Source organism: Canariomyces notabilis (genome assembly GCF_033297395.1).
Source record: "Canariomyces notabilis strain CBS 508.74 unplaced genomic scaffold N656scaffold_27, whole genome shotgun sequence".
Taxonomy (NCBI): Eukaryota; Fungi; Ascomycota; class Sordariomycetes; order Sordariales; family Chaetomiaceae; genus Canariomyces; species Canariomyces notabilis.
Window position 1 is genome coordinate 320723 of NW_027041849.1, and position 23860 is coordinate 344582.

General features: G+C 54.5%; 10 protein-coding genes across 10 annotated transcripts; 3 read left to right on the top strand and 7 right to left on the bottom strand.

The window, feature by feature from the left end:
- Positions 1 to 122: 122 nt before the first annotated feature.
- N656DRAFT_783458 (S-adenosyl-L-methionine-dependent methyltransferase) lies at positions 123 to 1801 on the bottom strand. Its single transcript, XM_064815968.1, has 4 exons — positions 1577 to 1801; positions 1361 to 1484; positions 632 to 1279; positions 123 to 579 (listed from the first exon to the last, which is right to left on the bottom strand). Exons 1-4 carry the CDS (start codon positions 1736 to 1738, stop codon positions 236 to 238), a joined length of 1278 nt encoding a protein of 425 aa, XP_064666727.1. The 5' UTR covers positions 1739 to 1801; the 3' UTR covers positions 123 to 235.
- A 484-nt stretch (positions 1802 to 2285) lies between these two features.
- Positions 2286 to 3000, bottom strand: N656DRAFT_359730 (uncharacterized protein). The gene is made up of 3 exons (XM_064809373.1): positions 2682 to 3000; positions 2407 to 2591; positions 2286 to 2334 (listed from the first exon to the last, which is right to left on the bottom strand). Exons 1-3 carry the CDS (start codon positions 2838 to 2840, stop codon positions 2322 to 2324), a joined length of 357 nt encoding a protein of 118 aa, XP_064666728.1. The 5' UTR covers positions 2841 to 3000; the 3' UTR covers positions 2286 to 2321.
- A 466-nt stretch (positions 3001 to 3466) lies between these two features.
- On the bottom strand, positions 3467 to 4148 carry N656DRAFT_359744 (uncharacterized protein). Its single transcript, XM_064809374.1, has one exon. It carries the CDS (start codon positions 4063 to 4065, stop codon positions 3622 to 3624), a length of 444 nt encoding a protein of 147 aa, XP_064666729.1. The 5' UTR covers positions 4066 to 4148; the 3' UTR covers positions 3467 to 3621.
- Positions 4149 to 4437: 289 nt separating this feature from the next.
- N656DRAFT_801270 (uncharacterized protein) lies at positions 4438 to 4910 on the bottom strand (the record flags this gene model as incomplete). Its single annotated transcript, XM_064818100.1, has 2 exons — positions 4438 to 4615; positions 4702 to 4910. 2 exons carry the CDS (start codon positions 4908 to 4910, stop codon positions 4438 to 4440), a joined length of 387 nt encoding a protein of 128 aa, XP_064666730.1.
- A 3440-nt stretch (positions 4911 to 8350) lies between these two features.
- On the top strand, positions 8351 to 12217 carry N656DRAFT_359842 (uncharacterized protein). The gene is made up of 2 exons (XM_064809375.1): positions 8351 to 12130; positions 12192 to 12217. The coding sequence occupies exon 1, from the start codon at positions 8653 to 8655 to the stop codon at positions 11911 to 11913; it is 3261 nt and encodes a 1086-aa protein (XP_064666731.1). The 5' UTR covers positions 8351 to 8652; the 3' UTR covers positions 11914 to 12130; positions 12192 to 12217.
- A 246-nt stretch (positions 12218 to 12463) lies between these two features.
- On the bottom strand, positions 12464 to 12872 carry N656DRAFT_771314 (uncharacterized protein; the record flags this gene model as incomplete). Its single annotated transcript, XM_064813850.1, has 2 exons — positions 12464 to 12696; positions 12767 to 12872. 2 exons carry the CDS (start codon positions 12870 to 12872, stop codon positions 12464 to 12466), a joined length of 339 nt encoding a protein of 112 aa, XP_064666732.1.
- A 645-nt stretch (positions 12873 to 13517) lies between these two features.
- Positions 13518 to 14801, bottom strand: N656DRAFT_792099 (NAD(P)-binding protein; the record flags this gene model as incomplete). The annotated part of the gene is made up of 3 exons (XM_064817038.1): positions 13518 to 13525; positions 13755 to 14125; positions 14206 to 14801. The coding sequence occupies 3 exons, from the start codon at positions 14799 to 14801 to the stop codon at positions 13518 to 13520; spliced, it is 975 nt and encodes a 324-aa protein (XP_064666733.1).
- Positions 14802 to 15180: 379 nt separating this feature from the next.
- Positions 15181 to 17702, top strand: N656DRAFT_792100 (uncharacterized protein; the record flags this gene model as incomplete). Its single annotated transcript, XM_064817039.1, has 7 exons — positions 15181 to 15293; positions 15379 to 15763; positions 15915 to 16137; positions 16207 to 16238; positions 16293 to 17005; positions 17036 to 17594; positions 17646 to 17702. 7 exons carry the CDS (start codon positions 15181 to 15183, stop codon positions 17700 to 17702), a joined length of 2082 nt encoding a protein of 693 aa, XP_064666734.1.
- A 2258-nt stretch (positions 17703 to 19960) lies between these two features.
- N656DRAFT_801275 (general substrate transporter) lies at positions 19961 to 21968 on the top strand (the record flags this gene model as incomplete). The annotated part of the gene is made up of 7 exons (XM_064818101.1): positions 19961 to 20168; positions 20245 to 20424; positions 20482 to 20743; positions 20806 to 21075; positions 21131 to 21453; positions 21529 to 21759; positions 21826 to 21968. The coding sequence occupies 7 exons, from the start codon at positions 19961 to 19963 to the stop codon at positions 21966 to 21968; spliced, it is 1617 nt and encodes a 538-aa protein (XP_064666735.1).
- N656DRAFT_783474 (alpha/beta-hydrolase) lies at positions 21910 to 23859 on the bottom strand. Its single transcript, XM_064815969.1, has 4 exons — positions 23234 to 23859; positions 23057 to 23161; positions 22941 to 22990; positions 21910 to 22858 (listed from the first exon to the last, which is right to left on the bottom strand). Exons 1-4 carry the CDS (start codon positions 23649 to 23651, stop codon positions 22292 to 22294), a joined length of 1140 nt encoding a protein of 379 aa, XP_064666736.1. The 5' UTR covers positions 23652 to 23859; the 3' UTR covers positions 21910 to 22291.
- Position 23860: the final 1 nt, after the last annotated feature.

The window sequence follows — 23860 nt, forward strand, 5'->3', positions numbered from 1 at the left end:
GCGGAAAGACAGTGTCTACTATGATTGTACCCATATATAGGTAGGCACTGCCACCAGATCATATACGGATCATTTCCGCAGTCATGTACTCAGTCTCGAAATGCGTTACCGTATTAGCCTAGGTCTACCTTGACTGTGATAATAATGACCGTGGCTCTGTGCTCTGTGTCTGTAGAATCCGGTCAAGCCAAAACTCGGGAAGATTGGATTTGACTTGTAATTTCAGATACTGAGACTACAAGCTCCGTTCAGGCTTTGTATCCTTCAAACAGGCTTCAATGTCTACCTCAGGGTGACCATCCTTGCTCGGCCAAATATTCATAATCTCCAGCCCGACACTGTCGAGCAACTGCTGCCACTGCCGGTGGGTTCGTTCCAACCCTCCAGCCAGGAATAACAGAAAGTCCATGACATATGGAAAGATCTCATGACCAAGATCATGCTCTTCGGGGATGATGTATTCGCAGAGAATTACTCGAGAATCTGGCCTCATGGCGTCAACAACCTGCTTCAGGATTTGACGAGCCTTCTCGTCATAGTAGTCGTGCAAAACGTGGCGCAGATGGTAGACGTGGGCACCTGTGATGCTGGCTTAGCATGCTCTCTCACTGAAAGGAAGATGAGGTCTCACCTTTCACCGGCTGCTCTGCCCCTTGCTGGAAGAAATCATACACCACATTCTTAACTCCCTCAATGCTAACTGGCGTCTCGCCTCCTATGACACCTCCCAGGTCTTCCAGTACCATCATTGGTTTCAGGCTGGGTTCCTTATCCTTCACTTCACCAAGCTCTCGTATGATTTCCACCAACCTCTTTCCGCGTCCCCCACCGACATCCACAACAAACACTCGATCCCGCCCATCTTGTTTTCGGGAAACATCCTCCCACAGTTTTGCCCAGGGGAACGAACCAAATCCATACTCTGCCATTCCCATTGCAGACCACCAAAACCCAGCGTACTGCTTGTCCCTATCAAGAGCCTCGAAAAAAGTCAGCCCTTCACTTTCCAAGCCCATCGCCCAGGCCAGCGCGTTATGGCGCGAATCTTGCAGTTCGGCTGTACTGTGGCTACGAATGTAGTCCGGTGTGCGCCAAAACCGGCTCATGGGGAGCGTGAGTGCCGTGCGCCACCAGGTATGGGCGGGCAGGCCACGCAGGGAGAGTGAAGCGGGCGTGTGGCGGTAGAGGTATGGGCTGGAAGGAGGGTTTTGCGGCTTGTTTCCATCCGGAGCGGCGAGGGAAAAGAAGCCTTCTACCATGGGAGCCCGCAGAAACCGTGCTAGGTGTCAAAAGGAGTCAGCGACTGAGATGATGGGTATGTCCGGATTCAGGGGTAAGAAGCCAGAACTCGGGAACCGACTCAGAATAGACGCATCGACCCCGACTTTGTCCGCAATATCCTCAGCCGACGCTGGGGTATCTGGAAGCACTGCGTCAAAGACACCCAGTTCTACGCAGGTGTTGATAATGATCAAGACGAGGCCCTAGTAACGAGGTTGACATACGTCAGTCAGATCGAATTCGAGTCCATCCACCGCTTTTAACTTGTCACTGCGACGCGGAGACAAGCACTCGCCTTCTTGATGTAATAATTGGCAATCTCGCGGGGCTGTTGTAAGGAGTTCCGTATTTCGTCCAGCTGATGAATCAGGGCTGCTTGAGTTGAAGATGAACCATCATAAACACGCAACTCCTGAAGCAGTTTTTCCGTCTTTTCGATCGCCGCTGCGTTCGCCATCTTGGCCCTCTGCACCCAAGTGAAATGGCGGATTCAGACGGAAAGGAGGACGGAGGGTGGGAGTGTTGGGGATGGTGAAGAGCTCAAAGGAGGGCCTAAGCTGACACCAAACATGTACTATTTGTGTAGGATATATTCCGTCCCGTGTCTGCATCCAATATCTGCACATAAAATGTAACGTAATGCACTCCTAAAGGCTGGGCATCGCGCAGATAAATTAGTGTAGGTAGAATTAGTAGGTACTCAAAGCAAAGGGGTATGAACTATGAAAGTCGCTCGCTGTCCGTTAAACTCCATTCTATGCCCGAGCTCCGTCCTCATACATAACATTACGGCATCAAGTGACCGAGTAAATCATTGCTTCCCCTTCTCGCTCCCCAAAGCTTGGATGTCGTCAATTATCAACTCAAGTGAGGCAGGCGCAAAAGCCGGTTATTGGTCGTGGCCGAAGCCTTTTGGGGACTTCAACCGTCCCAAATACCCCGAACCGAGATCCCAGTGGTGTCTTTAAACAACCGCCCTGGTCCGAGCCCGGTAGAATCCATAGTGCCAGTCGTAGAGTACGTTGAAGAACAGGAAGAAGCTAAACAATTAGTCTCAAGAGTCAGCGTCATGTCGGGTTGCACACAGAGGTCAACAGGCCTCTTGTTCTGGCAGGTCAGACTTACAATGCAATGAAGCTGAAGGCCTCGGCAGTATGCAGGAGAGCACTGTTGCTATAGGTCCAGTCCGAAGCCGTGAAGGAGACGGCAACCAGCCATAGGTACGAGAAGATGAGGTTGAAGAGGAGAACGTAGCCGGGATAGGCCCCGAGGAAGAAGGCAAAGAGGTAGAAGGCGGTTGTCAAGACGGACTAAATCATTGACATTGCCGGTTAGTGAATCCCATAAGTTTTCAGGGAATACCACCTATAGGGCGAGAACGGGATGGTCGGACGACTCACAATGACAAGCTCGTAAATTACGTGATCTCCTCCCCAGCCTCGAGAGACAAGATAGGCCAGGATGCCCATCACGATCACGGCAGAGGCCCATACTAGGGCAGTGCTGGCCAGCAGGAAGGTGTCAAGGCCCGTACGGGCGCGTGTGTCTCCGCGAGCCATGTCTTCGGCAGAATGTGTTGCCGCTAAGTGCAACAGCAGGAAGTTGATCCGTAAAGAGGATGGTGAGCTGTGTGATGTTTACACGAGAACAGTTATGTGCGGTTTCCCGGGTGGACGACTGCCCTGGTGTACAATTGAATATGCCAATGCAAGGTTGAGAATGAAAACATGACGATCAGCTCTGGCAGTAAGGGAGTGCTTATAAAGTATGGGTGAGTCGACACTGCAAACCACAACCACATGATATGATGATGCTTCCAAGTTTTCGGCGCATCCATTATCTCGAAGTCAAGCCATGGCATCCCACGTCAACCACTGGCAGGGGTCATGATGCCCGGATCTTCAAACACGCAACCGGACCTGTCCAATCGAGAAGCTCCAGGTTTGCTCGCAGCGCAATGATTGGAAAAGACTGCAATGCACATGCACACCTACACGCTGACGGCGTCGGGAATGCCAAGATTACTGCCGGATCGTGTTTGGGCCTTGAGAACCCCCTTGAACGTGGTTCGCGGTCGACGTCTTGGAATACGTCATGGCACACCCAGTCACCCACCCTGCACTCGCATTGCCGTGCAAGTCCAGAGATGCTCATTCGTCCTCTCTTCTTCCTGAAACCTTATAGGCTCTATCTAGCAACACAAACTTGTCAGTAAAATCGGATGAAGCTCACGGGAGCATTATGCCAGCCAATTAGATCGGGTAGATATACATTGAGTCTTGGTGTTGACATTTTCTCTAAAGCTTTGCTCTATATCACAGGTGAATTCTGTGATTTGGATTAGCTACTACCTCCTTGTGCAACAGCTCCTTCCACCACCTCATCAGCAACCTCCTCAGTGACTCTATTGCCATTTGCTGGCAAAACGTGTTCCTGCATCGTGTAGTATCCCGCCGAAGCCCCCAAGCCGACCCCTCCGAGAACAACGAACAACAAAACCTCAATCCACCGCCTCTCGTCGCGATCGCTCACCCACGAGGCAATCCATTTCACAGTTGGTGTCACGATAGCCTGCCGTTCCAACTCAAGATCCGGATTCACCGTGATGAGCAGTCCAAGTAATGTGAGTAGAATCAGCGAAAGGAAGAAGCATGTAAGGAGCTGGATCAGGGCAACCAGTATCGATATGTCCCGTATTTTCTCCAACACCCTGAATCCGCATGCGACAAAGGGTGTGACCTGATCGAAGGCTGAGTGGATTTGTTTCGAGTACGGGATTCCCATTTCTGTCAGCCACACACCGCACAAAACGGACGAGTGCCGGTCGGCTGTCGGTTAGGTGATGGAGGTGTTGCAAATGCGTCTGATCAACTGAAACAGCTGCAGCGCTTGCCGATTTCAATCGACGTTTGTATTGAGACGTCATCATGACGTCATTGTCTTCAACACCGTGATTCTCCCTGGCCGCAGCAAACATTAACGGAATCAGTTTCCTTTTTACACTACATATACCCATAAAAAACGCCTAAACGGCCACTAATCCATCCATCATCAGAGTTGTCCCCCCTCTCATAGAATGCCTGCCATAAACACGCCTAAGTCCAAAGTTAAATCCCAGCGAGTTTGAGTTACGTGATCTTGGATTTTCGGGTCTCCTTAGGGCTTGGGCACTTCAGGAGCCTTGATGTACTTGACATCGTCAAGTTCTCCTTTCGTCGAATCATGTACCAATACGTAATTCGCGTTGGGATCCGAATTCCGCTGCGCCAGCTTGGCAATCAACATGATGGAGCACGCGCCGAGTACGCCGTAGAGGGTAATCTTCTCGATTCTCCTGCAGTTCATACCCGCAGGCATCAGCATCTCCAAAACACCCAAAGGGCTTCCATGCCAATTGAAATGGACACCAGTTCAACGTACCTTCGCTTGCCGGAGCTCGCGGGGAAACTCTCCTGGCCGGCGGGGCCACCCATGTCCTCCGGGTCGGGCTTACCGGAAAATGAAGCATTGCGTTTCTGTTGGATGCAAAGCGCCATCGCCGGTGGATGAAGTGAAAGTCGTGTACGGGCCAGGTTGGCGCCCGCCGCCGGGATGAGAGGGGTGACACGGGAGAGGTTTGGCGGTGGCATGTTGGACGACTCTTTATAGTCTTGAGGGACAACCGATCGGGTTGTTCTTGATTATGGAGCAATCAAATTCACCAATTGCTCTCAACCTGTACAAATGCTGATTTAAGAGTAAACGGAGGAGAGGGACATGCTGCTGCTTTGCACCCGAGGTACGTAGGTAAGTAGTACTACTGTACCTATGACCTCAACCTGACAAAGGGTGTGCTATATTCAATGACGGGAGTCCACCCCTGGAGTCCCCCCGGCCCGCGGTAGAACTGTGGTCGTCACCTGAGGGGGTTCAGCTGCAATTGCGGGTATATCCGTCCTTCTTCAAGTGTTCCATTGTAACCATACCTAGGCTACCAACAGGATTAGTTCATGTTCCACTCCAGCCCACATCCAATGCGCTCCCAGTACCTTATCCTGCGACACGGTAAGTGCTCTGGCGATGTCTGGAATTCAAGGTCGCCTGGCATGAACCCTAACATGGAATTGCAGGTATTGTACGTTAATGGATTCATGAGATTTTCGTGAATAGTGAAAGATTTGGTGACGACCATGATCAATAAGACTGGAGGGCCCAATGGTCGGGGTTGGTGCTAGGGGACCATCGAAATCTGGCAATACCTGTCGGAGTTGCGGTCCTTTGGGAGCGCAGGACATCTGTTAGTGTGGCTCAAAATTTGTATGTAAAATTTGTCCTCTCGAGTACCCCTCTTAACAGTCCTTCGGTTTGCCCTTTGTACCTGAGATATGCCCTCCAAAATCCACTGTCACCAAACTTCCAGTGAACCATTCGTACAATTCCTTCTCGATTACGACCCAGCACTGACGACCCAACGTGGTACTAGTCTCTATAGCACTTCTCTTTCGTTGTTTGGTCAATTTGGCCAGGCATTTCCAACATACCTAGCAGAGGAAGGGGGGTCTCTGACCCCATGTTCTGTCTCATGACATTGTAGTCCGGCACTAGCAAATTGAGATTCTTCATGACAACATCATAGTACCTAGCCGGTGTCATAATGTTTCCTAGCCGGTGTCCTAATGTTTATATAATGGCAGGACTTGCTAGTGCCGGACTACAATGTCATGAGACAGAACATGGGGTCAGAGACCCCCCTTCCTCTGCTAGGAACACATGATGCTGCAGTGGTCCAAATACTCGGGATTGGTTCCCGGATATCACGCAGCCTGTGACAAACTGTCGGCGCTGATGTTGTCCCAGCTAAGTAGCTGGTCTCATGCGGGAAGTACAGCTTCCCTACTCGCTAATGAATGTCTGACCTACTAAGATGCAGGTGAATGTGCCATTCTGCCCGTTATCCGGCGGTCAATCGAAAGCCACTGGACGGGAAAACCAAGGTATCCCGCTTCGCACTCGTCGATAAAGTCCTTTGCCGAGGCCATCGCCGACTGGTTCAACGACGAAGACGAGGAGCTCAAGGTCCAAATCCAAAAACATGTACCGTCCGGTGGCTGGACTTTACTATCATTTCCCTCCCCCTGCCCTGTATACATCCAATCATAAACCACGTACCGAAGATTGCTTTGTGTCGGATGCGGGTCGGATTTGAAAAGACGAACGGATTGGTGAACCACAACTCCCACTATGTTGCCCGTGTAAGGGCTGTTTAGATAGCAACAGCCGCTTGGCATATCATCTTCCGAGGTTCGCAAGCGGATAAACTTGGGACTCAGCCCAGCTTCGGTTTCGAAAGTTTCATTCACGAGACTGCAGTATCCATGTTCTGCAGACTTCTGCAGACCATGAATTCTCTGTTGAAACTGGCAGCTCCAGACGTTCCAGTATCTGATAAACTTGGGGAGCGAGGGGAGTCGAACTACCCTCTGGTACGTCTGGTATGTTGTGGTCGCCTTCTCCTACCACTCCACTACCCGTGGGGGGTGAAAGTAGGAAGGGCAACTTGACTTATGACCTACAGGTGATCATGGACATAGAGGCCTTTTCTAAGTCAGTATTCCAATTCTTCGTGATTGAGTAACCGCACTTGAACCTACTAGTACCTGTTGGATAGTAGTGGCCCCTGACTCCCCGAGTGACAATGGATGCACGAGCGAACAACTTGAACCACATTACGTACTGACTGACTCTGTCCAGTCAAGTTGGCCTCCAAGACCCGGCTCGGTTGAGCAATTGTTGGAGCTTCGATTGTCGTGACTCCTGACCAGTGGCCTCGGCGGGAGAAGTGTTGGAGACACTAACCCTCGCCGCTAGTACTCTTGGGATTGTGTAGGTATCTTCATTCTTCAACTTGAAGTGATGCCTTGAAGTACCTAATTGCAGCACATTATGTCAGCAACGCGATTTGTTTTCTGAGTAGCAGACATCGAGTTCTGCTCCATCAACCTGGTATCAGGGTCTGCTAATCTTCTTCGGTTCAACATCTCCCCAGTGAAAAGCCCATCGTCCCTCAAGTCTGATGGCGGCCTGACTTCGATATTCCGAGCCACCATCCGGGTGAAAATCCGCACTGTTCCCGCTGTTACATTTGGGCGTTGCCGGCACGAGCCAACGGGATGACGCGACATTTTGCTAAAACTTCCAGTGGATGTGGGGAAAGGAACGGGGCCTAGACTCGGATATGACGGCACTCCACAGATGCACCATTACGTCATAGGATCCTTGTCAAATCTGCGCTGAGACATGAAAGAGAAGAGGACGACCGAAGCAACGGAGCGCAGAAGTGTATTGTAGATATGTATATACAATACAGAGGCAAAGGACACGACTCACTTCAAATTCTCTCGGTTTGATCGCGCATCAAGTTCACGACGCATACCGTGAGAGTAAGGGTCCTGCGGGAGGGACCACAGGAGTCCCTCATTGGCTGGGGACGGTGAGATCAGCGCGATCGGCAAAACCCAGGCCCCGGCGGCCTCTCCAGCTTCTTATCCAATCCACGGAAGTACGCCAGGACGCCCAGAGAATTATCTGAGAACCGGGAGAGCGTATCCGTAGTAACGTTACAGTACTGGAGGTATGTACTGTGTAGAACTGCGGATTCAAAATCAAAGCTTCGAGTCGTGCAAGCGAAGATCACAAAAGGGGCTCGGAGGTTGCACAGGCCGGCCAAGAATCGGCGACTCGGGATGGCAATCTCCACCTGACCCGAAACAGCCCACTTGGAAGCCATGGCGCAAAATGCTAGCGTGACAGCGTTCCCCTCGCTTTTCTGATACCAGAACAGTGGGAGCGTCTTTGTTCAAAGGGTTCTGGTGGAGGGCGCAAACTGTGCGAGCAGAGTGGACCCCTTGATTTCGCATTTTTCAGGGACCTGACATGAAAAAAGGGGATCAGCTTCTGTTGGGCAGTCTCTTCGCGGAGCCGGACCGAAAGGATGACTGATCAAACGGGGCAGGCACCGGGGTCAAAAAGATGGTGTGCACGCGTCCTAATGCAATCAGCTGTGTGGCAGGAACAGTGCAGCAATCGACTGGCCTAAAGTTCCAGACTCCCGTCGGTCTTGCTTTAGTTAAGGTATTTGTACGCATTAGGGGCCGTGGGCAGCCTGGTGTAGCTTCGGGCTATGGCCGGGTTTAAGCTGAGTCCAGACCGAGCCTTCCCTGTCAAATTTCAGCACAGTCAGCGTGCACCTTCTTCGCCGATCGTGCCTGCTCAAACACCTGACCCAACGCTTCCTCCCTACAACCTCTAGGCAACATTTACCGGCGCGCCCACCAAAAGCATCAAATCATTGCCCATCCGATGACTCGCTATTACTGACAGCGAGCTAGCACAATGGCGAACCCGGTGGGGGAGGACAACTGGGTCGAATATGTCGACCAACAGCTGCGCGAGGCCAACGACCTCGAGGGCCGCGTGCGCGTCGTCGAATCCTTCCAGCGCGCGACGCAAGCCGAGCCCGGCAGCCTCAAGGTGTGGATGGCCTACTGCGAGTACTTTTGGTCGCTCTACACCGACTGCCAACCGGGCAGCGATGCCGGCTGGCCGCCCGACGAGCAACAGATCGGCCGCGAAACCTTCACCCTTGATGCCGCCCTCAACCTGTGGCAGCAGGGATACGAGGCCGTGCAGTACCGCTTGTCCGACAGCCACGAGCTTTGGAACCGCTGGGTTTCGCTCGAGATGGAATTGTTGAGGCGCACCGCGACCGAGGCCGGCATCCGGAGAATCACACACCTGTTCAAGAACCGCCTCGTCGTGCCGCATGCCACCTGGGATGCCACCTCACAGATGTTCTCCAACTTCCTTTCCGAATACAACCGCCAGGCATACGAGAGCGAGATGGCGCAGGTGACCAAGAATGCAAGGGATGCGAAGCGCCTGTACGACCTACGGGACCCCTGGGAGACCAAGCTCCAGCTCGCCGAGAAAGCCCGTGATGCGGCCGCGCTGCGCGCTATCATGACCGACTACCTCAACTGGGAAATCCGGCAGACTAAAGCCAAAAAAGACGCCGTAGCGAATTTTCAGATTTGCCTTGGGCTATTCTCGCGCGCCCTCACGGGGATCCTGGCTTCGGACGAGGACACATGGCTCAACCTTGCGGTCCTGGTATCTACCTCGCACACTGACCTCAAGAACGGCCGCTCCCAGATCCCCTCGAGCTTGGTCCCTAACATGCTTGATGTCCTGCAGCGCGCTGTGCGCCACGTCCCGTGGTCGGGCCCCATCTGGGCGCGTTACATCCTGACCGCCGAGGAGGTTGGGTTGCCCTTCACCGACATTGAGCGGATCAAGCACGCTGCTACCAATAGCGCACAGCTGGATCGAAACGGCATGGCCGGCGTTCTCGACATGTACGCCGCCTGGTGCGGCTATCTCAAGCGAACGGCTATGAACCCCAACGCCAGCGAAGAAGCCGTCGACGTAGCCGAGGTGGGACTCCCGTCGGCTTTAGAGGATGTCAAGCACTGGGGTAAACGCAAGTACGGCGAGGCGTATCAGGGCGACCCGGATTTCAGGTTGGAGAAGATCTTTATCCAGTTTCTGACCGAAAAGAAGGACGATATCGAGGGGGCGCGCGCAGTGTGGGATGAACTATCCCGGATTGAGCTGCACGCAAACAGCTACGACTTCTGGCTCAACTGGTATTTGTGGGAGATGGTTGTCTTCGCCACAGCGAGGAGCAAGACGCGAAGCCCAACACCAGCGACCGTAGCCCAAGGACTGCGCGTGCCCACATTCGCGACTCGTGTGTTTACACGGGCGCTCAAGGTGCGCACGCTGGATTGGCCCGAGCGCATCATGGAGGTCTATCTCAACCACTGCAACGATTACGAACTCGCAGAGACGCTACGCGAGGCGCAGGACACAATTTACAAGACCCGCAAGGGCGTAGCCAAGCGGCGCGAGCGCGAGGCGGCGCAGGCTGCTGAGCAGGCTGCCCAGTTCGCGGCCAACCACCAGGTCGCACAAGAGGTCCAGCCGATGGATCACGTCATGGCAGATGCCGCCGATGCCGCTGATGCCGCCTCCCCAGGGTCCAAGCGAAAGCGTGAGGCGACGCCGGGCGAGGACGAAAGCGGCAACAAGCGGCCTAAAAGTGAGACGAGCAGGGAAGAACTCAAGCGAGACCGAGAGAATACCTCAGTATTTGTCACGAACTTGCCTACCGATGCAACGCAGACAAAACTGAAGAAGTTTTTCCGTGAATATGGGCACATTAACAACATCGACATCCAGAAACAGGACGATGCTGCGGTGGCCCTGGTAGAATTCCGGTCTCCCGACGACGCCAGGTCGGCCTTGCTGCGCGATGGCAAGTATTTTGACGACCGCGTCGTCCAGGTAACGGCCGCAACGGACTGCACGCTCTATGTCACCAATTACCCGCCGGAGGCCGATGAGCGGTACCTCCGCAACCTCTTTAAAGATTGTGGCGAGATTTTCAGCATCCGTTTCCCCAGCCTCAAATACAGCACCAAGCGCCGCTTCTGCTACATGACCTTCCGTGAGCGCGCCTCGGCCGCCGCCGCTACAAAGCTCGATGGCAAACCGCTCGACGGCGGCAAGTACAAGCTCCTCGCCAAGTACTCCGACCCATTGGCCAAGCAAAACCGGCAAGGCGCCCAGGCTGAGGAGCGCGAGCTGCACGTCATCAACCTCCCTCGCAACGCGTCCGAGGAGGACGTCCACGGCCTCTTCGTAAAGGCCGGGAATGTGGTGAGCGTGCGTGTGCCGCGCAACATGGCCGGGCAGAGTCACGGCACGGCGTTTGTGGTCATGGAGACAAGGGAGCAGGCTCAGGCGGCCATTCGCACGCTGGACAAGCTGATTTTTGGGAACCATCCTATCAAGGTCGAGGTATCCCGCCCGCCGACTGCCAAGACCACCGCCACCAGCCGGACTATGGATGGCACCAAAAGTGGGGCTACAGGATCCGAGGCAGGCTCGCCGTCTCCGGGACCGTCCACCTCCGCTGCTGCGCCAACCCCGGCCGAGATCGCTGCCCGAACCATCGCCGTTTTGGGCATCCCCGACACTATGAATGACGCGCGGGTGCGGAGCGTACTGGCGCCGCTGGCTGGCGGGCAGGAAAAGATTGTCAAGTTGGTGCTGCACCCGAAACACGGCGGGGCGGTGGTTGAGTTTGCAGATGCCACCACGGCTGGCAAGACGGCGTTGGCGGTTGAGGGGTATGAGCTGGACGGCGGGGTGAAACTGAGGACTGGGACGGTGACAGAGCTGTTCAAGAGTAAAGCCGAGAAGAAGGCTGACAGCGCTGGTTCGACTGGTGCGGGGAAGAAACCGGCTACTGCGGCGGAGCTGATGCCGCCCCCGCCAACGGTACGCAGGCCATTGATGGGAGCGGTGGGCAGAGGAGGGAAAAGAGGATTGGGCTTCCTACCGAAAAAGGATGGTAGTATGAATGGCACTGAGTCGAACACGGCTGGGTCTCTAACTGGAACTGGGGTTGGAAGCAAAAGCAATGCGGATTTCAAGAGGATGTTTTTGGGAGGCAAGGACGGCGGAGAACAACAGCAGCAGCAGCAGCAGCCGCCACAGACCACGGATGGTAATGGCAACAGGGAGTGACTGGCGGCCGGCTAGGACGAGAAGGGGCATGAGTGCATTGTTGGGCTGTGCTGTATGATACCACGGATGGTGTGCACTGGGATTGCTACTTGGCCATGAATACCCCTTAGCATTGTTTGTTTGGTAGTCAGGGGCTTGCCATGTCTGAATCAAGCGGTTTATCTCTACCGTATGCCTCATCATCAGGCTGTGAGATGTTGTGATGGAGGTTTCAACGGTATGTTGAGAGTCAGACTCGGGGCGGAAGACTACAAATGCTGATCGCAATCAACAGCTAGACTCCCGCAGCATATGTCTACCACATTCCAGGTGCTCAACATCACAAGCACTTTTCTCTTTTACCCCCATCCATTTCACTATGTAACTTTCGTTGCTCTAGGTGTGTACCAAGTACCAAGCACGTATGCCGCCAGAACCCAACCTTGCCCCCTAACCCCTATATGCCAAAACAAAACCAACCCCAACTCCAAATTTACAACCGAACCTTAATCATAACATGAACCGACTCATTCCCTTCTCACTTCCTCGTTTCCCATTTCCCCAGTTATGATTAGAACGAGTCACTCCGTACATGCCCCGCCGCGGATCCATGCCCGGCCGACACGGGATCGGCCACAAACTCGAGCAGCACCATCTGCATGTCCTCGCAGGCGCAGTCGTAGTCGCCTGAGGACGCGAAAAGCAGCTCGAAACTGGCCTCGGGGTCGTCCATGCCCTCGTGTGCTGCGCTCACGCTCGCGGGGAGGTGGCGTCTGTGTGGGACGTGTGCGTCTTCCATATCAACTTGTTAGTTGAAGGGGGATAAATGTGGAGGAGGGGGGTGGGCGGAGGGCAAGAGAGTATGGGAACGTACGGATCTCAGCACCTGCTGCTGCTGGGCCGGCGCATTGGCCTACGCCTAGGTTGGTGGTTATCGGTTGCGGCGCGGGGCCGTTGCTTGCTGGTGTTGTGACGCACATTTCTGCTGCTGGTGGTGGTGGTTACGATTGCGATACGGGTTGGTTGGTGGTTGCTCAGCGATTTCTTTGTCGTGGAATGGGGTGGGTAACGGCAAATTGACTTTCTATAAGCAGAGTACCGCGTTCTTTATACCGCCGCTGCGGCCGGTGGCGTCATGGAACTGGCATTGATTACCATTCTCTCCCGCCCGGCGATTGGATTGGAAATGAGGGGAGGGGATGAGGTCGGCGGCGCTTTGACGTGTCTAGCTCCTTCTGCCGTCCCACTTTTGCTTCCGTCTCATCCAGCTCACAGGATTGGTAGCTACCGGATGTGCTGAGCTTGAGCTTGGGACGGCCGGAAAGAGGCTCCGTCGTCTGAAATAAGCAGAGCATGTCCCTGCCGGAGCCCATGTTGACATCGTTCTTGATAGGTCATGTTTGTGACCGCCATGGCCGGCGAGCGGTCGGGCATGGTGAGAATTCTTCGGGAGCTGTTGCTAGATGGTATATCGAAGGACGGAAGACTGAGAGAGTGTCTGACGGTGCGAAATGCCGGGGAACATTGAAGCAAAGGATAGCCGCAGCGTATGGCGACTCGGACCATAACATACGCCTACACAGAAGGTTCAATATCCTTTCTATGATTGCTTGTAGGTAAAGTACCTACCTAACTCTAGCACGTAGGTTCGTTGCACTTGACTACCACCGAGCGTCGTAGCGTGTTTAAAAACACAGTACAGGTTGCCGGGTAACGGCCAAGTTTCTCAGGGGAAATTTGCACGAACTTTACACCATGGAAATCATGGAAATCTTCAGTACATGATCTCAGTCCACTTGCATCCGACTCGGCATATAAATCACGGCACCAGCCACCTAATCAATAAAGATTCAGCAAAATACCCGGCTGTATCCTCTCCAGCCTCCTGCACAGCGCCTCCCAGACCTCGGCCGCTTTCCCCTCGTCCAAGACAATCGGCTTGTACTCCTGCACCTCACCAGAGCGCATATAGCGTCCATGAGTCTGCCGGCCAGCGCAGGCAGCCTTCACCACCAGCGCAGCGCCCTCCTCGGCAGGGCGTGCTGCAATCCACTCAAACACCTTGAGCACGACCTTGAGCACGCCTGTCAACCCGTTGGCCAGCCCCGTCTTGCAGAAGCAGGGATCAAGCGAGTTGATCACGATGGGGGTCGGGTTGTCCGTGTCGATTGGGTCGATGATTGAGCTGAGCTTGATTGTGGCGTATAATTGTAGCAGCTTGGAGAGGTTGTATCTATTTGCGGTCTTGTTAGCCAAATCTGTCTGTCGTGGAGCAACCGGGCCCGGGATGATGTGAGAAGAAAACTCCCCTACTGGTTCATCTGGTCCACATGCGACTCGTCCTTGGACCAGGTAAAGATATCGTCTCCATGCTTCTCGGGATACTTGGCGACATCGTAGAGGGCCGATGTCACCATGGTCATATGCGGTGTGACTCGGTACTCCTGTGCCGTCCGCCTCAACTTGGGGAGCAGCAGCAGGGAGAGCAGAAAAGTGCCGATGATGTTCACTGCGAGCGTGCGCTCCGTGTCATAGACAGCTTTGTTGTTGCCGAACGCTTGAATCCCCGCATTGTTGATCAAGACATCAACCCGGGGCAAGGTGTTGGCCTTCTCGACGAAGCTCTTGACGGATGCCGCCGACTCCAGATCAAGCTCCCATACTTGGATAATGCCGGAATTGCACTTCAGGAGGGCTTCGATCTCTCGCTTGGCCTGGTTGCCCTTGGACTGGCTGCGGCATGCGAAAATGACCTGGCTGGCATCGAGACGGATGATGTGCTTGACGATCTCCTTGCCCAAGCCCCCGTTGGCTCCCGTGACGATGACCGTTTTGGAACTGAAGCTGGTTTTCGGCGGTTCGATCTTGAGTTTGAATTGCGCATGAACAAAGTCCCCAAAGGAAGGCATATTTGGCGATTAGTCGAGCATAATCGCTCGGCACCACTCGACGACGACGGATGCCCTCGCTGATACTGCTCGACCGTTCCTCCATGTTATGTATTCAGAGACTCCAACTTTTTCATCCGGACCGTGATTACTGTAGACGAGCCACAAGTGAGAATTCCATGGACTGGACTCGGCGAGCATGAGTACGGTGTAAGTCCATGACCCGGGGTTATCTCCGCGCAGTCCGCGGACTTTAGGCGTCACGTGTGTACCCCCTGAGGCCTGCCTGTAATGCCGAAACCTCTCTCCCTTCTGAGTCCTCTCTCGTATCTCACTCAAGTTAGCTTCTAGAAAACAAATGCCGCGGACAAAGCAAACATTATCGGTACCATCAGATAACATGCAATCGCAGGACCTCGCGCCGCCCACGTGGGCCGGGAAGCAGCAGCCGCAAAAGATCACCACCCGGCGTTCTCGCGTCCCCCTATCCTGTGACCCCTGTCGTACTAGAAAGTGCGTACAGTCGACCAACATCGATCTTCACCTACAAATAGACATCCGTGGCCCGTCCCCATGGAATTCGGCTAACAAGGCACAGGCTGAAATGCAACCGGGAGAAACCCTGCCAGAACTGTACGGCCCGCTCCGAACAGGCCTCGTGCAACTTCCGCGGACCCAAGAATGGGGCCGGGACTCTTCCCAACGGCCGTCGTAGTGCCGACGAAGAGGTGTTGCGGCAACGAATTGATCACTTGGAAGGGTTGGTTAAGCGGCTGGTTGGGGAACGTCAGCAGGCTCTGTCAATGAACAACAGTCCAACCCATACGGCTCATGCTTCGGAGAGTTCAGGTTCTATCCGTTCAGAGCCGGAGACGGGCCTCGCAGCTCCCGCCCCGGTCAGGAATGCCGTGGTGGAAATTGACCGTGACTCGGACCGGTCGGTACACCTCGACGCTAATGACTGGCATGCCGTGTTGGAAGAGGTAAGTCCTTCGTTCGTCCAGCTGTTCTGCAAGTCTCCCGTCCTCTTCCAGTTCTTCTTGTCTTGCTTCCGTCACTGCATGATATGTCCCAAGGACATCAACAACTCAACAACTCAGCTTCTTCTCATGGCGCGCTGCTAACTGCCGCTAGATCAAGGAGATCAAAAGGTCCTGGAACCAAGATCTGGACGACCAGAGTGACTACAGCGTCCGTGACATACTTTCACATACCGTCGATGGCACCAGCCTGCTCTTCCACCAGGTGAAGGCCATCGACCGCATAGAAATCCTCTCCAGTCTGCCGCCAAAGCCAACGGCTGATCGGCTAATTGCTCGATTCTTTGATCGTGAAACCTTCCCAATCACTCTCCCTCGTACGTCGTGCCATTGCCATCGCCTTAGACGTACCGTCGCCAAAGCATGCCACTGACCAAGATGATCAGCTATCCTTCATCAACCAACGTTCATGCGAGAGGTACGTCTTGAGTCCGATTCTATTCCACTTTGGTCTTGTAGCTGACTCCATCAGTACAACGCCCAATGGACCTCCCCCTCCCAAACAAACTTCATCTGGCTCGGCCTACTGTACTCCATCCTCAGCAGCACCATGCTCGCCTTCCACCAATACGGCGAACCGCCCGAGTACGAAGGCCTCTCCGAATCCCTCTTCCAGCTCTACCGGATGCGCACCGCACAATGCCTTCTCATCGGCGACATCGCCAAATGCCTGCCCTACACCGTCGAAGCGCTACGGCTCAACGCCACGGCCGAACTGAACCGCCGCGACGACAACCGCCGCGGGCTGTGGATCATGACGGGCGTCGTCGTGCGCGCCGCCATCAACATGGGCTATCACCGCGACCCGGGTCCCCATGTGCCCGTGCTAGAGGCGGAGTACCGACGGCGGACTTGGCTGTCGGTCATCAGCATGGACGACATGGCGTCGTTTGCCGGCGGGTTCCCGCGCACCGCGTCGTCGGTGTACTCGGATACGCTGGAGCCGAGGAATCTGCATGACTGGGAGCTGGGCGAGGGGACTACCGTGCTGCCGCCGTCGAGGCCGCTTACGGAGCGCACCGCGGCGAGTTATCTGATTATCAAGGGGCGGTTGTTCAGAGTGCTGGGTCGTGTGGCGGATTTCAACAGCGCCCCGTCCCTCGGGTCATACCAGACTGTGCTGGAAATTGACCAGGCGCTGTACGATGTCTATGCCAACTTCCCTCCACATCTGCACGTCATTCGGTCGGTGAATGGGATTTATCAGCCTGGCAGGAATGTGGTCAACCACTCCAACCTGAGCCTGCTGATGAGCTACCACAGGGGCATGTGCACCCTACATCGGCGGTTCCTGGCCGAGGGGAGGGACGATGTGCGCTTCCAGGTTTCGCGGGACAGGTGTATCTCGTCGGCGCTGGCGCTGCTGGATTTGCAGGATGTTTTGGGAGGTGTCTATTACAAGATATCGCAGATCCGTCAGGTGCTGACGCTGGCCGCCATGATCCTGTTCCTGGAGCTGGAATTGAGACGGAGAGACTCCCAGATCGGGGGAGCTCAGGCCCCTGAGAGCGCTGTGCTCATACGGGCCTTGGAGAAGTCATGTGCCCGCCTGGCCGAAGCGAAGGACACCACCGATGAGGCGCGCAAGATCCACCAGCTCCTCGCCGGCATGCTCTCGAGTTTTTCCAGTGTTGAAAACGGATCCGCGGTCGAACCTGCTCATGCGGCGCCTTCGCAGACGCCGTTTGAGCCTTCCATCTTGAGTCCACGGTTCGATGTTGCTAATGGGACCTTTTCGTTGGAGAAAGACATGACAGAAGGAGGATTTGATTGGGTTCGTTGTCCAGTTTCCCTGTGCAAAGTGCACTGACTGATACCGAGACAGACTGCGTACGACAATTTTCTTGCCGAGGCTGAGCATGACGTTGGACCCATATACTGAGCACTGCATTCGGCCGGTTCACCGACATGCTCGTTTCTGTGGCAGACAGTGACAAGTCTGATGATGATCGATACATCAGCTAAGCACCTATTCGGGCGCTCCAAGTAAGGCAGATGATGCCTTTGATGATTAAATCCCTAACCGATGGCTTGATGGAAAAAGAGGACGGAGAAGCTGAAAAGGGCTGCAGACTCTTCGTTTTCGCAGCCAAGTCGTCAACACTCACTCAGATGGTGCATTCTTCGTTTTCAAGTGTGTAACACGGTTTCCGTCTCTCGTTTGCTCAGATGTCTGCAAGTGCCCGGTTTCCACGGCTTTCTACACTTCGGTCCGCGAGTAGCTCCTTCCTAACATGCAGTGCTATCCAGAGCTGTAGAAAGCTTCTTACTAAGGTAGAGTAAGCTCTTCCATTCCTACCACTGATGCCTCCGGAACGCTGACTTTACTGCTTGTGGGTACATTTCACCGAGATTCTGGCCCCTATTTTCTTAGGTAGGTGGACACAAACATGAAGCATCATGATTCAGCCCTGAAAGAGTGCGGGGGAATCCACTGTCGTGAGGCGCGGGGGCGGCACTCGACTGCTAGTGTAGGGCGGTCTCCATTCTGGGCTAGGCACTAGCAGTAGTGTCCGAGACGTCGTGAAGTGCATGTGCCGTTGCCTCCGCTGTCGACCTATCAACTCGAAAGTTCCGAACACTTGCCGGGCCGATACTAGACAGATCAGAAATGTGCCGGTTTGCCGTCTTATTAAGAATTGGAAGTTGGCGCCAACAGCGTGTTGGGTAAGTTAATTCTAACCTTGGCAATTCGAGGTCAGATTGTGAACTCAACACCATCTCCGCGCACTAACAAAATAGCCTTATCCATGGACTTCGTGATTGGATCTACACTGCGCCGAGACTGCTCGGCGGACAAGTCTGCTCTCCAAGAGGAGGATGTGGTGCGCACTAATATCGCCGGGTCAATGATGGATCCTGCGGAAAGGACTTTGGAGGAGCAAACATTTCTCGACAAGATTATCCTCGACTCCATCTCGCACCTACCTTACTGTGGTAGGTTGTGCGGTTCAGCCTTGGCGCCCAGCAACTTGGACCGCACGAGGACAAGAAACACGGGTTCATCGTGACCAATAAGATGTGGCTTTTGTGCAAGGGAAACCGCGAAGGAGGATGACGAAGGAGCAACCTTCCACGAGCTCAGGTTGCGCTAGCGGGATGAACTTGCCAACTTCCCGGCTTGGCATTCTAGTGGCATTTACCCGGCGGAGTCGAGGTCTTGGCCTCGATCTTCCTCCAATCCAGCAGTTCACAAGGCGACCGTTCGACGAGTGGGCCCTCATCCTCCAAGCTTCAACAAGAAACCTGCCAACCGCGACTCTGTGCGGCCGTGTCGCGGTCAAAACGGCCATCACCAGGCGGTTGGCTGGCCCGAAGCGCATTACCCCGGACAAACTACTCGGCCAAATCCACTTAGACTCGACCCCCTGTTTGGCCGACTCGACTGCATACGAAGACCGCCTTTGATACCATCATACCAGTACCTTTCGATCTCAACAGTAGGGCTATCAGTGTACTACTAACTGCTTATTCTTCTAGGACGGAACGATGAGTGAACCCGAACTGGGTTTCCCCGAGGGGATTGCGATTACCATATACAACAATCCGCTTCGCTGCAGTGAGGTGTCGTGGGCATCTCGGACCCTGCAATGCGAGTTCTGCGCTGACAGGCAACATGGGTTGACTTGTACACCATTGCTACCGTGACCTGTTCCCCCGCGAGCCCCGCTACCCCCAGGGCTGCTAGTACCCATCTAGCAAGACACGGCAAGTTTAGGTCGTGCCATTGTCACCCAGCGCGGCCGGGGATGCATCCTGGATATTACCCCAACCTTCTCTAGGGGCGAATCCTTCCCTGTCACCTCTGGGGCCGCTCTCAAGCGGGTCCGGTCACCCGCTGTCAGTCTCGGACTCTCTCTCGGTACGAGGTATTCACTGTACCCCAATATGCTTTTCCCGGAAGGCGGGAATGGTGGAAGGCGTGAAAGCATCCCAGGGTCATGGATCGCCTCTGCAGCCTATATTAGATCCGGGGGCACGGTTGGGTTACAAGTAACCGCGGGCTCTCGCTGATTCCGTCGAGAAGGGGTATTTCTTGCTGCCATCCCCAATCTGCCCGGCCTTCTCGCGTCCTCCGCTTGAGCTTCGAACTGTACAGACCAGGTCGAGAGGCAACGACCTTTCAAGCTCTTTCGCACCATGGCGCTCGGTACTGCTGCCGAGGTCGGCAAGTCCGACCCCATCGTCACACGGCTTGCCAACAAGGACACGAAGAAATGGTATCAGAAGCCGAATCTTGCCTATCTTTACTTCATGCTCTTCCCGACATGCATGGGTATCGAATTGACCTCGGGCTTTGACTCCCAAATGATCAATGCGCTTCAAATTCTTGAAAGCTGGGATATATGTGAGTAGTTGAGCACAGTTGGAGCAAAGCAGAAATCCGGTCATGGTTCAGTGCTTACTCCGACTTCACGTCGCAGTCTTCGGTTATCCTCGCGGCGCCCTCAAGGGCATCATTGCAGCCGCCTACTCGCTGGGGGCCATTCTGTCGCTGCCTCTGATCCCCGTGGTCAATGACAAATTCGGCCGTCGATGGTCCATCTTTGGCGGGTCGGTAATCATGATAATCGGCGCTCTTATTCAGGGCTTCTCCACACACGGTGAGTAGTACTCACAGCAGTGATCTTGGGCAACTTGTGCTGACAATTTCAAACCAGTTGCCATGTACATCGTCGCTCGCATGATTCTCGGCTTCGGAATTCCCACCTGTATCGTCTCGGGGTCGTCCTTGATCGGCGAGCTTGCTTATCCCAAGGAGCGCCCTGTCTTGACTTCCCTCTTCAACGTTTCCTATTTCATCGGACAGATCGTTGCCGCGGGCATCTGCTTCGGGACCAACAGTATCAAGGGTGACTGGGGGTGGAGGATTCCATCCCTCCTCCAGATTTGCCCTTCATTGCTGCAGATCTGCTTTGTCTTGTGCGTATCCTCCTTGGCCAAGTTTGTCTGCAGATAGCAGCTGACCATAGCCGTTCCCTTAGTTTCCTGCCGGAGAGCCCCCGCTGGCTCATTACCAAGGATCGGGGCCAGGAAGCTCAGGACATCTTGACCAAGTACCACGCCGAAGGCGACCGTGGTTTGGAGTTTGTCGCGGCCGAATTTGCCCAGATGCAGACCGTCATCCACCTCGAGGTCGAGGCTGCCAAGATGTCTTGGCTTGACCTTATCAAGACGTCGGGCATGCGACGGCGTCTGCTCATTACCACCATGCTGGGCTTGTTCACACAGTGGTCTGGCAATACCCTCATCTCGTAAGCCTCGCCACTCTCCAGATCGGGCTCACTCGGCGTTGCTAATTGGGAGCAGCTACTACCTTGCTGCTCTCTTCGAAATGATTGGCATTTCGGACCGCACTTTTATCCAGAAGATCAACGTTTCGATTGCCTGCTGGAGCTTGATTTGTGGTGTCGTTGTCTCTTTGTTGGTCACGACGATTCGCCGCCGCGTCATGTATCTGGTCTGCACCATCAGCCTGCTGTCCTGCTATATCGCTTGGACAATTTCCATGAGATACGCCCAGCTAGGAAAGGAAATGAATATGCCGAACCAAGCCGCCAATATCGCCACCATATTCTTCATCTACGCCTACTCGCCGTGCTACAACATCGGCTACAACGCCTTGACATACAGTGGGTTCTTTGTCCTTTCCGTTTGACCACGGCCACTGGGGGCTGGGAGATTGCTGACGTATCAAACCTTCACAGCTTACATGGTTGAGGTCTGGCCCTATGCCGAGCGCTCCCGCGGCATCGCTGCCTTCCAGCTTTTCGGTCGGCTCGCCAACTTCTTTACCACTTTCGTCAACCCCATCGGTCTTGACAACGTCGGTTGGAGGTACCTCATCTCGTACTGTGTGTGGCTCGGCTTCGAGGTCTGCTTTGTCTACTGGATGTTCCCAGAGACCTTTGGCCGCACCCTCGAGGAACTTGCATTCAGTAAGTTCGAACTCGTCAGGCTTGTGCTACTGATATCCGGCAGGGCGGTGCTAACATGACAAACAGTCTTCGAGGACAAGCGACTTGCCGACGAAGCCGTCGCGGCTGTCGCAAAGGTCGTACACAACGATGATGTATTCATGGAGAAGCCTCACCCTGATGTTGAACATAAAGGGGCGGTGACTGAGCTCAAGGAGGATGCTCGGTGAAGCTGTTAAGTCTTGGCGGGCTTGAAGGAAGAGGGGATATCGTAGTGGTTGGAAAAGATGGCTTACGATTGGATGCTATTCGCTTGACCTGATGATATGTTAGGTACCGGTTGTAACAGCTGATATAACAAAGGCGTCCATCATGATCACTAGTATTGTCCCTGGTGATCCTCGATAGTCTCACCGAATAGAACCACCCAACGGCCGATGCCTCCGACGTAATAGCACGAGTGCATTGGGCTCGCTCTGCTCACACAGAAGCAATATGGGTTGGCTCAGGGCTCAATGTAGCACCGGCGATACTCATGGCACTCGCTAATCCGTCAGATGAGTCCATGCGCAGCCCGCAACGCGTCCACGGCATCCCGGTCGTACTCATGCTTCTTGCTCATACAATCCAGATACATGAACGTATGCGGACAGCCCAGATACCTCTTGATGGTAACCCTGTTCCCGCCCGCGACGAGCTTCATGGCGTATGCCTCGCCCTCATCTCTCAAAGGGTCAGCTTCGGCGGTCCGGATGAACGAATCACATAACCCGGTCCAGTTGGCTGCGCGGAGCGGCGCGAACCACCAGTCTGGCCACTGCTGACGTAGCGAGGGAAGGGTGTCCCGTGGCATGCAGGTCTGGCCGAAGAACTTGATGCGTGCCCAGGGTAGGACGGGGCCGCGGTGGAATTCGTGGAAGGAGGGGAAGGGCGAGTCGGTGTAGTAGGTGTAGGTGAGGGCGTCAGTGGCGGGTGTGACTGAGGCCATGCAGAGTTTCAGGGGGATCCCCGCGTCGCGAGCGAGGTGTTGCAGGACGAGAGAGATGTGCGCCCCGGCGGAGATACCGCCGATGGAGAGCGATGAGGGGTTAATGTATAGGGTGGTTGATGAATCGCGGACCTATGTCCATAGCCATACCAGGGGTCAGGGGTTAGGGGGGTGTGTCGTAGGTGAGTGAAGTCGGAAAGGGGATGGAACTGACCCAATTCAGAGCATCCCATGCGTCTTGAAAGCATTTCCCCCAGACAGTTTCTTCAAGCCGGTCAGCATGTTAGACAGCATGTGTGCAATGACAGGTAGCCACCGACAAGGACTTACCTGGGCAGAGACGATAGGCTACATCAACCACCACGACACCTGCCTCTCGCATACGCAGACACAAGGCACCCTCCGTGTCCAAGTCGCCGAGGACAAATCCACCGCCTTGACAAAACAATCAGGTCAGTCCTGAACACCGTCATTTTCAAGGACATTCAAACAGTTCGGGGGACGTACCGTGAAAGTTCAGATGCACCGGATAAGGCCCAGGCCCATGCCTTGCCTCGTCCGGATAGTAAACTCGGACAGGAATCCGAACATTATCGTCTCGCGTCGAAGCAAAACTGTCCTCGGTAACCCCCGGGTAGCCAGACGTGTCCAGTGCGCAAGGCGACCGGAATGCTTGCGGATTGGCGCGGACATGCTCAATGGGGATGTTAGGCTGGGGAGCTGGTACGTGGTGCTTGGCGAAGTATCGGAGGAATTCTGGGTCTAGCTTTGGGATGATGTGGTCTTCGATGAGGGAAGTGATGTCCTCGTCAGGTTTGGCCGAGGCACCTTGCGACCCGGATCCGGTAGGAGCGGCCCCTGGTCCCTGACTCGGGACAGCATGAGACGCATCATCGCCTGCAATCGCAGACTCGAGGCTGCTCATAGTTCCAGTCGATACGATGGCGGGTTTCTTTTTGAGTGATGGAAATGTGTTGGTGCTAACAGTCGATAAATGTTGACCTCGTGATTTAGATTACCAGACTGGAGCCAGTGGGCGTCATCGCCTCCTATCATTGCCTGGCCGCTTCGCAAATCCGCCACGGTTAACTCCAGAGTCTAGATTGCTGGATCGTGCCTCTTTGGAGGTTCTAC

What these genes read in the sequence shown, in the direction of transcription:
- N656DRAFT_783474 (XM_064815969.1), bottom strand. Translation starts at nt 23,651, where the DNA reads ATGAGCAGCCTCGAGTCTGCGATTGCAGGCGATGATGCGTCTCATGCT. An exon ending in AGCCTATCGTCTCTGCCCAG is followed by an intron (nt 22,991 to 23,056) that starts GTAAGTCCTTGT and finishes ACCGGCTTGAAG; the next exon opens with AAACTGTCTGGGGGAAATGC. An exon ending in CATGGGATGCTCTGAATTGG is followed by an intron (nt 22,859 to 22,940) that starts GTCAGTTCCATC and finishes CTATGGACATAG; the next exon opens with GTCCGCGATTCATCAACCAC.
- N656DRAFT_783458 (XM_064815968.1), bottom strand. Translation starts at nt 1,738, where the DNA reads ATGGCGAACGCAGCGGCGATCGAAAAGACGGAAAAACTGCTTCAGGAG. An exon ending in GGTCGATGCGTCTATTCTGA is followed by an intron (nt 1,280 to 1,360) that starts GTCGGTTCCCGA and finishes TTTGACACCTAG; the next exon opens with CACGGTTTCTGCGGGCTCCC. An exon ending in GGCAGAGCAGCCGGTGAAAG is followed by an intron (nt 580 to 631) that starts GTGAGACCTCAT and finishes CCAGCATCACAG; the next exon opens with GTGCCCACGTCTACCATCTG.
- N656DRAFT_359842 (XM_064809375.1), top strand. Translation starts at nt 8,653, where the DNA reads ATGGCGAACCCGGTGGGGGAGGACAACTGGGTCGAATATGTCGACCAA.
- N656DRAFT_359744 (XM_064809374.1), bottom strand. Translation starts at nt 4,065, where the DNA reads ATGGGAATCCCGTACTCGAAACAAATCCACTCAGCCTTCGATCAGGTC.
- N656DRAFT_359730 (XM_064809373.1), bottom strand. Translation starts at nt 2,840, where the DNA reads ATGGCTCGCGGAGACACACGCGCCCGTACGGGCCTTGACACCTTCCTG. An exon ending in TAATTTACGAGCTTGTCATT is followed by an intron (nt 2,592 to 2,681) that starts GTGAGTCGTCCG and finishes TCAATGATTTAG; the next exon opens with TCCGTCTTGACAACCGCCTT.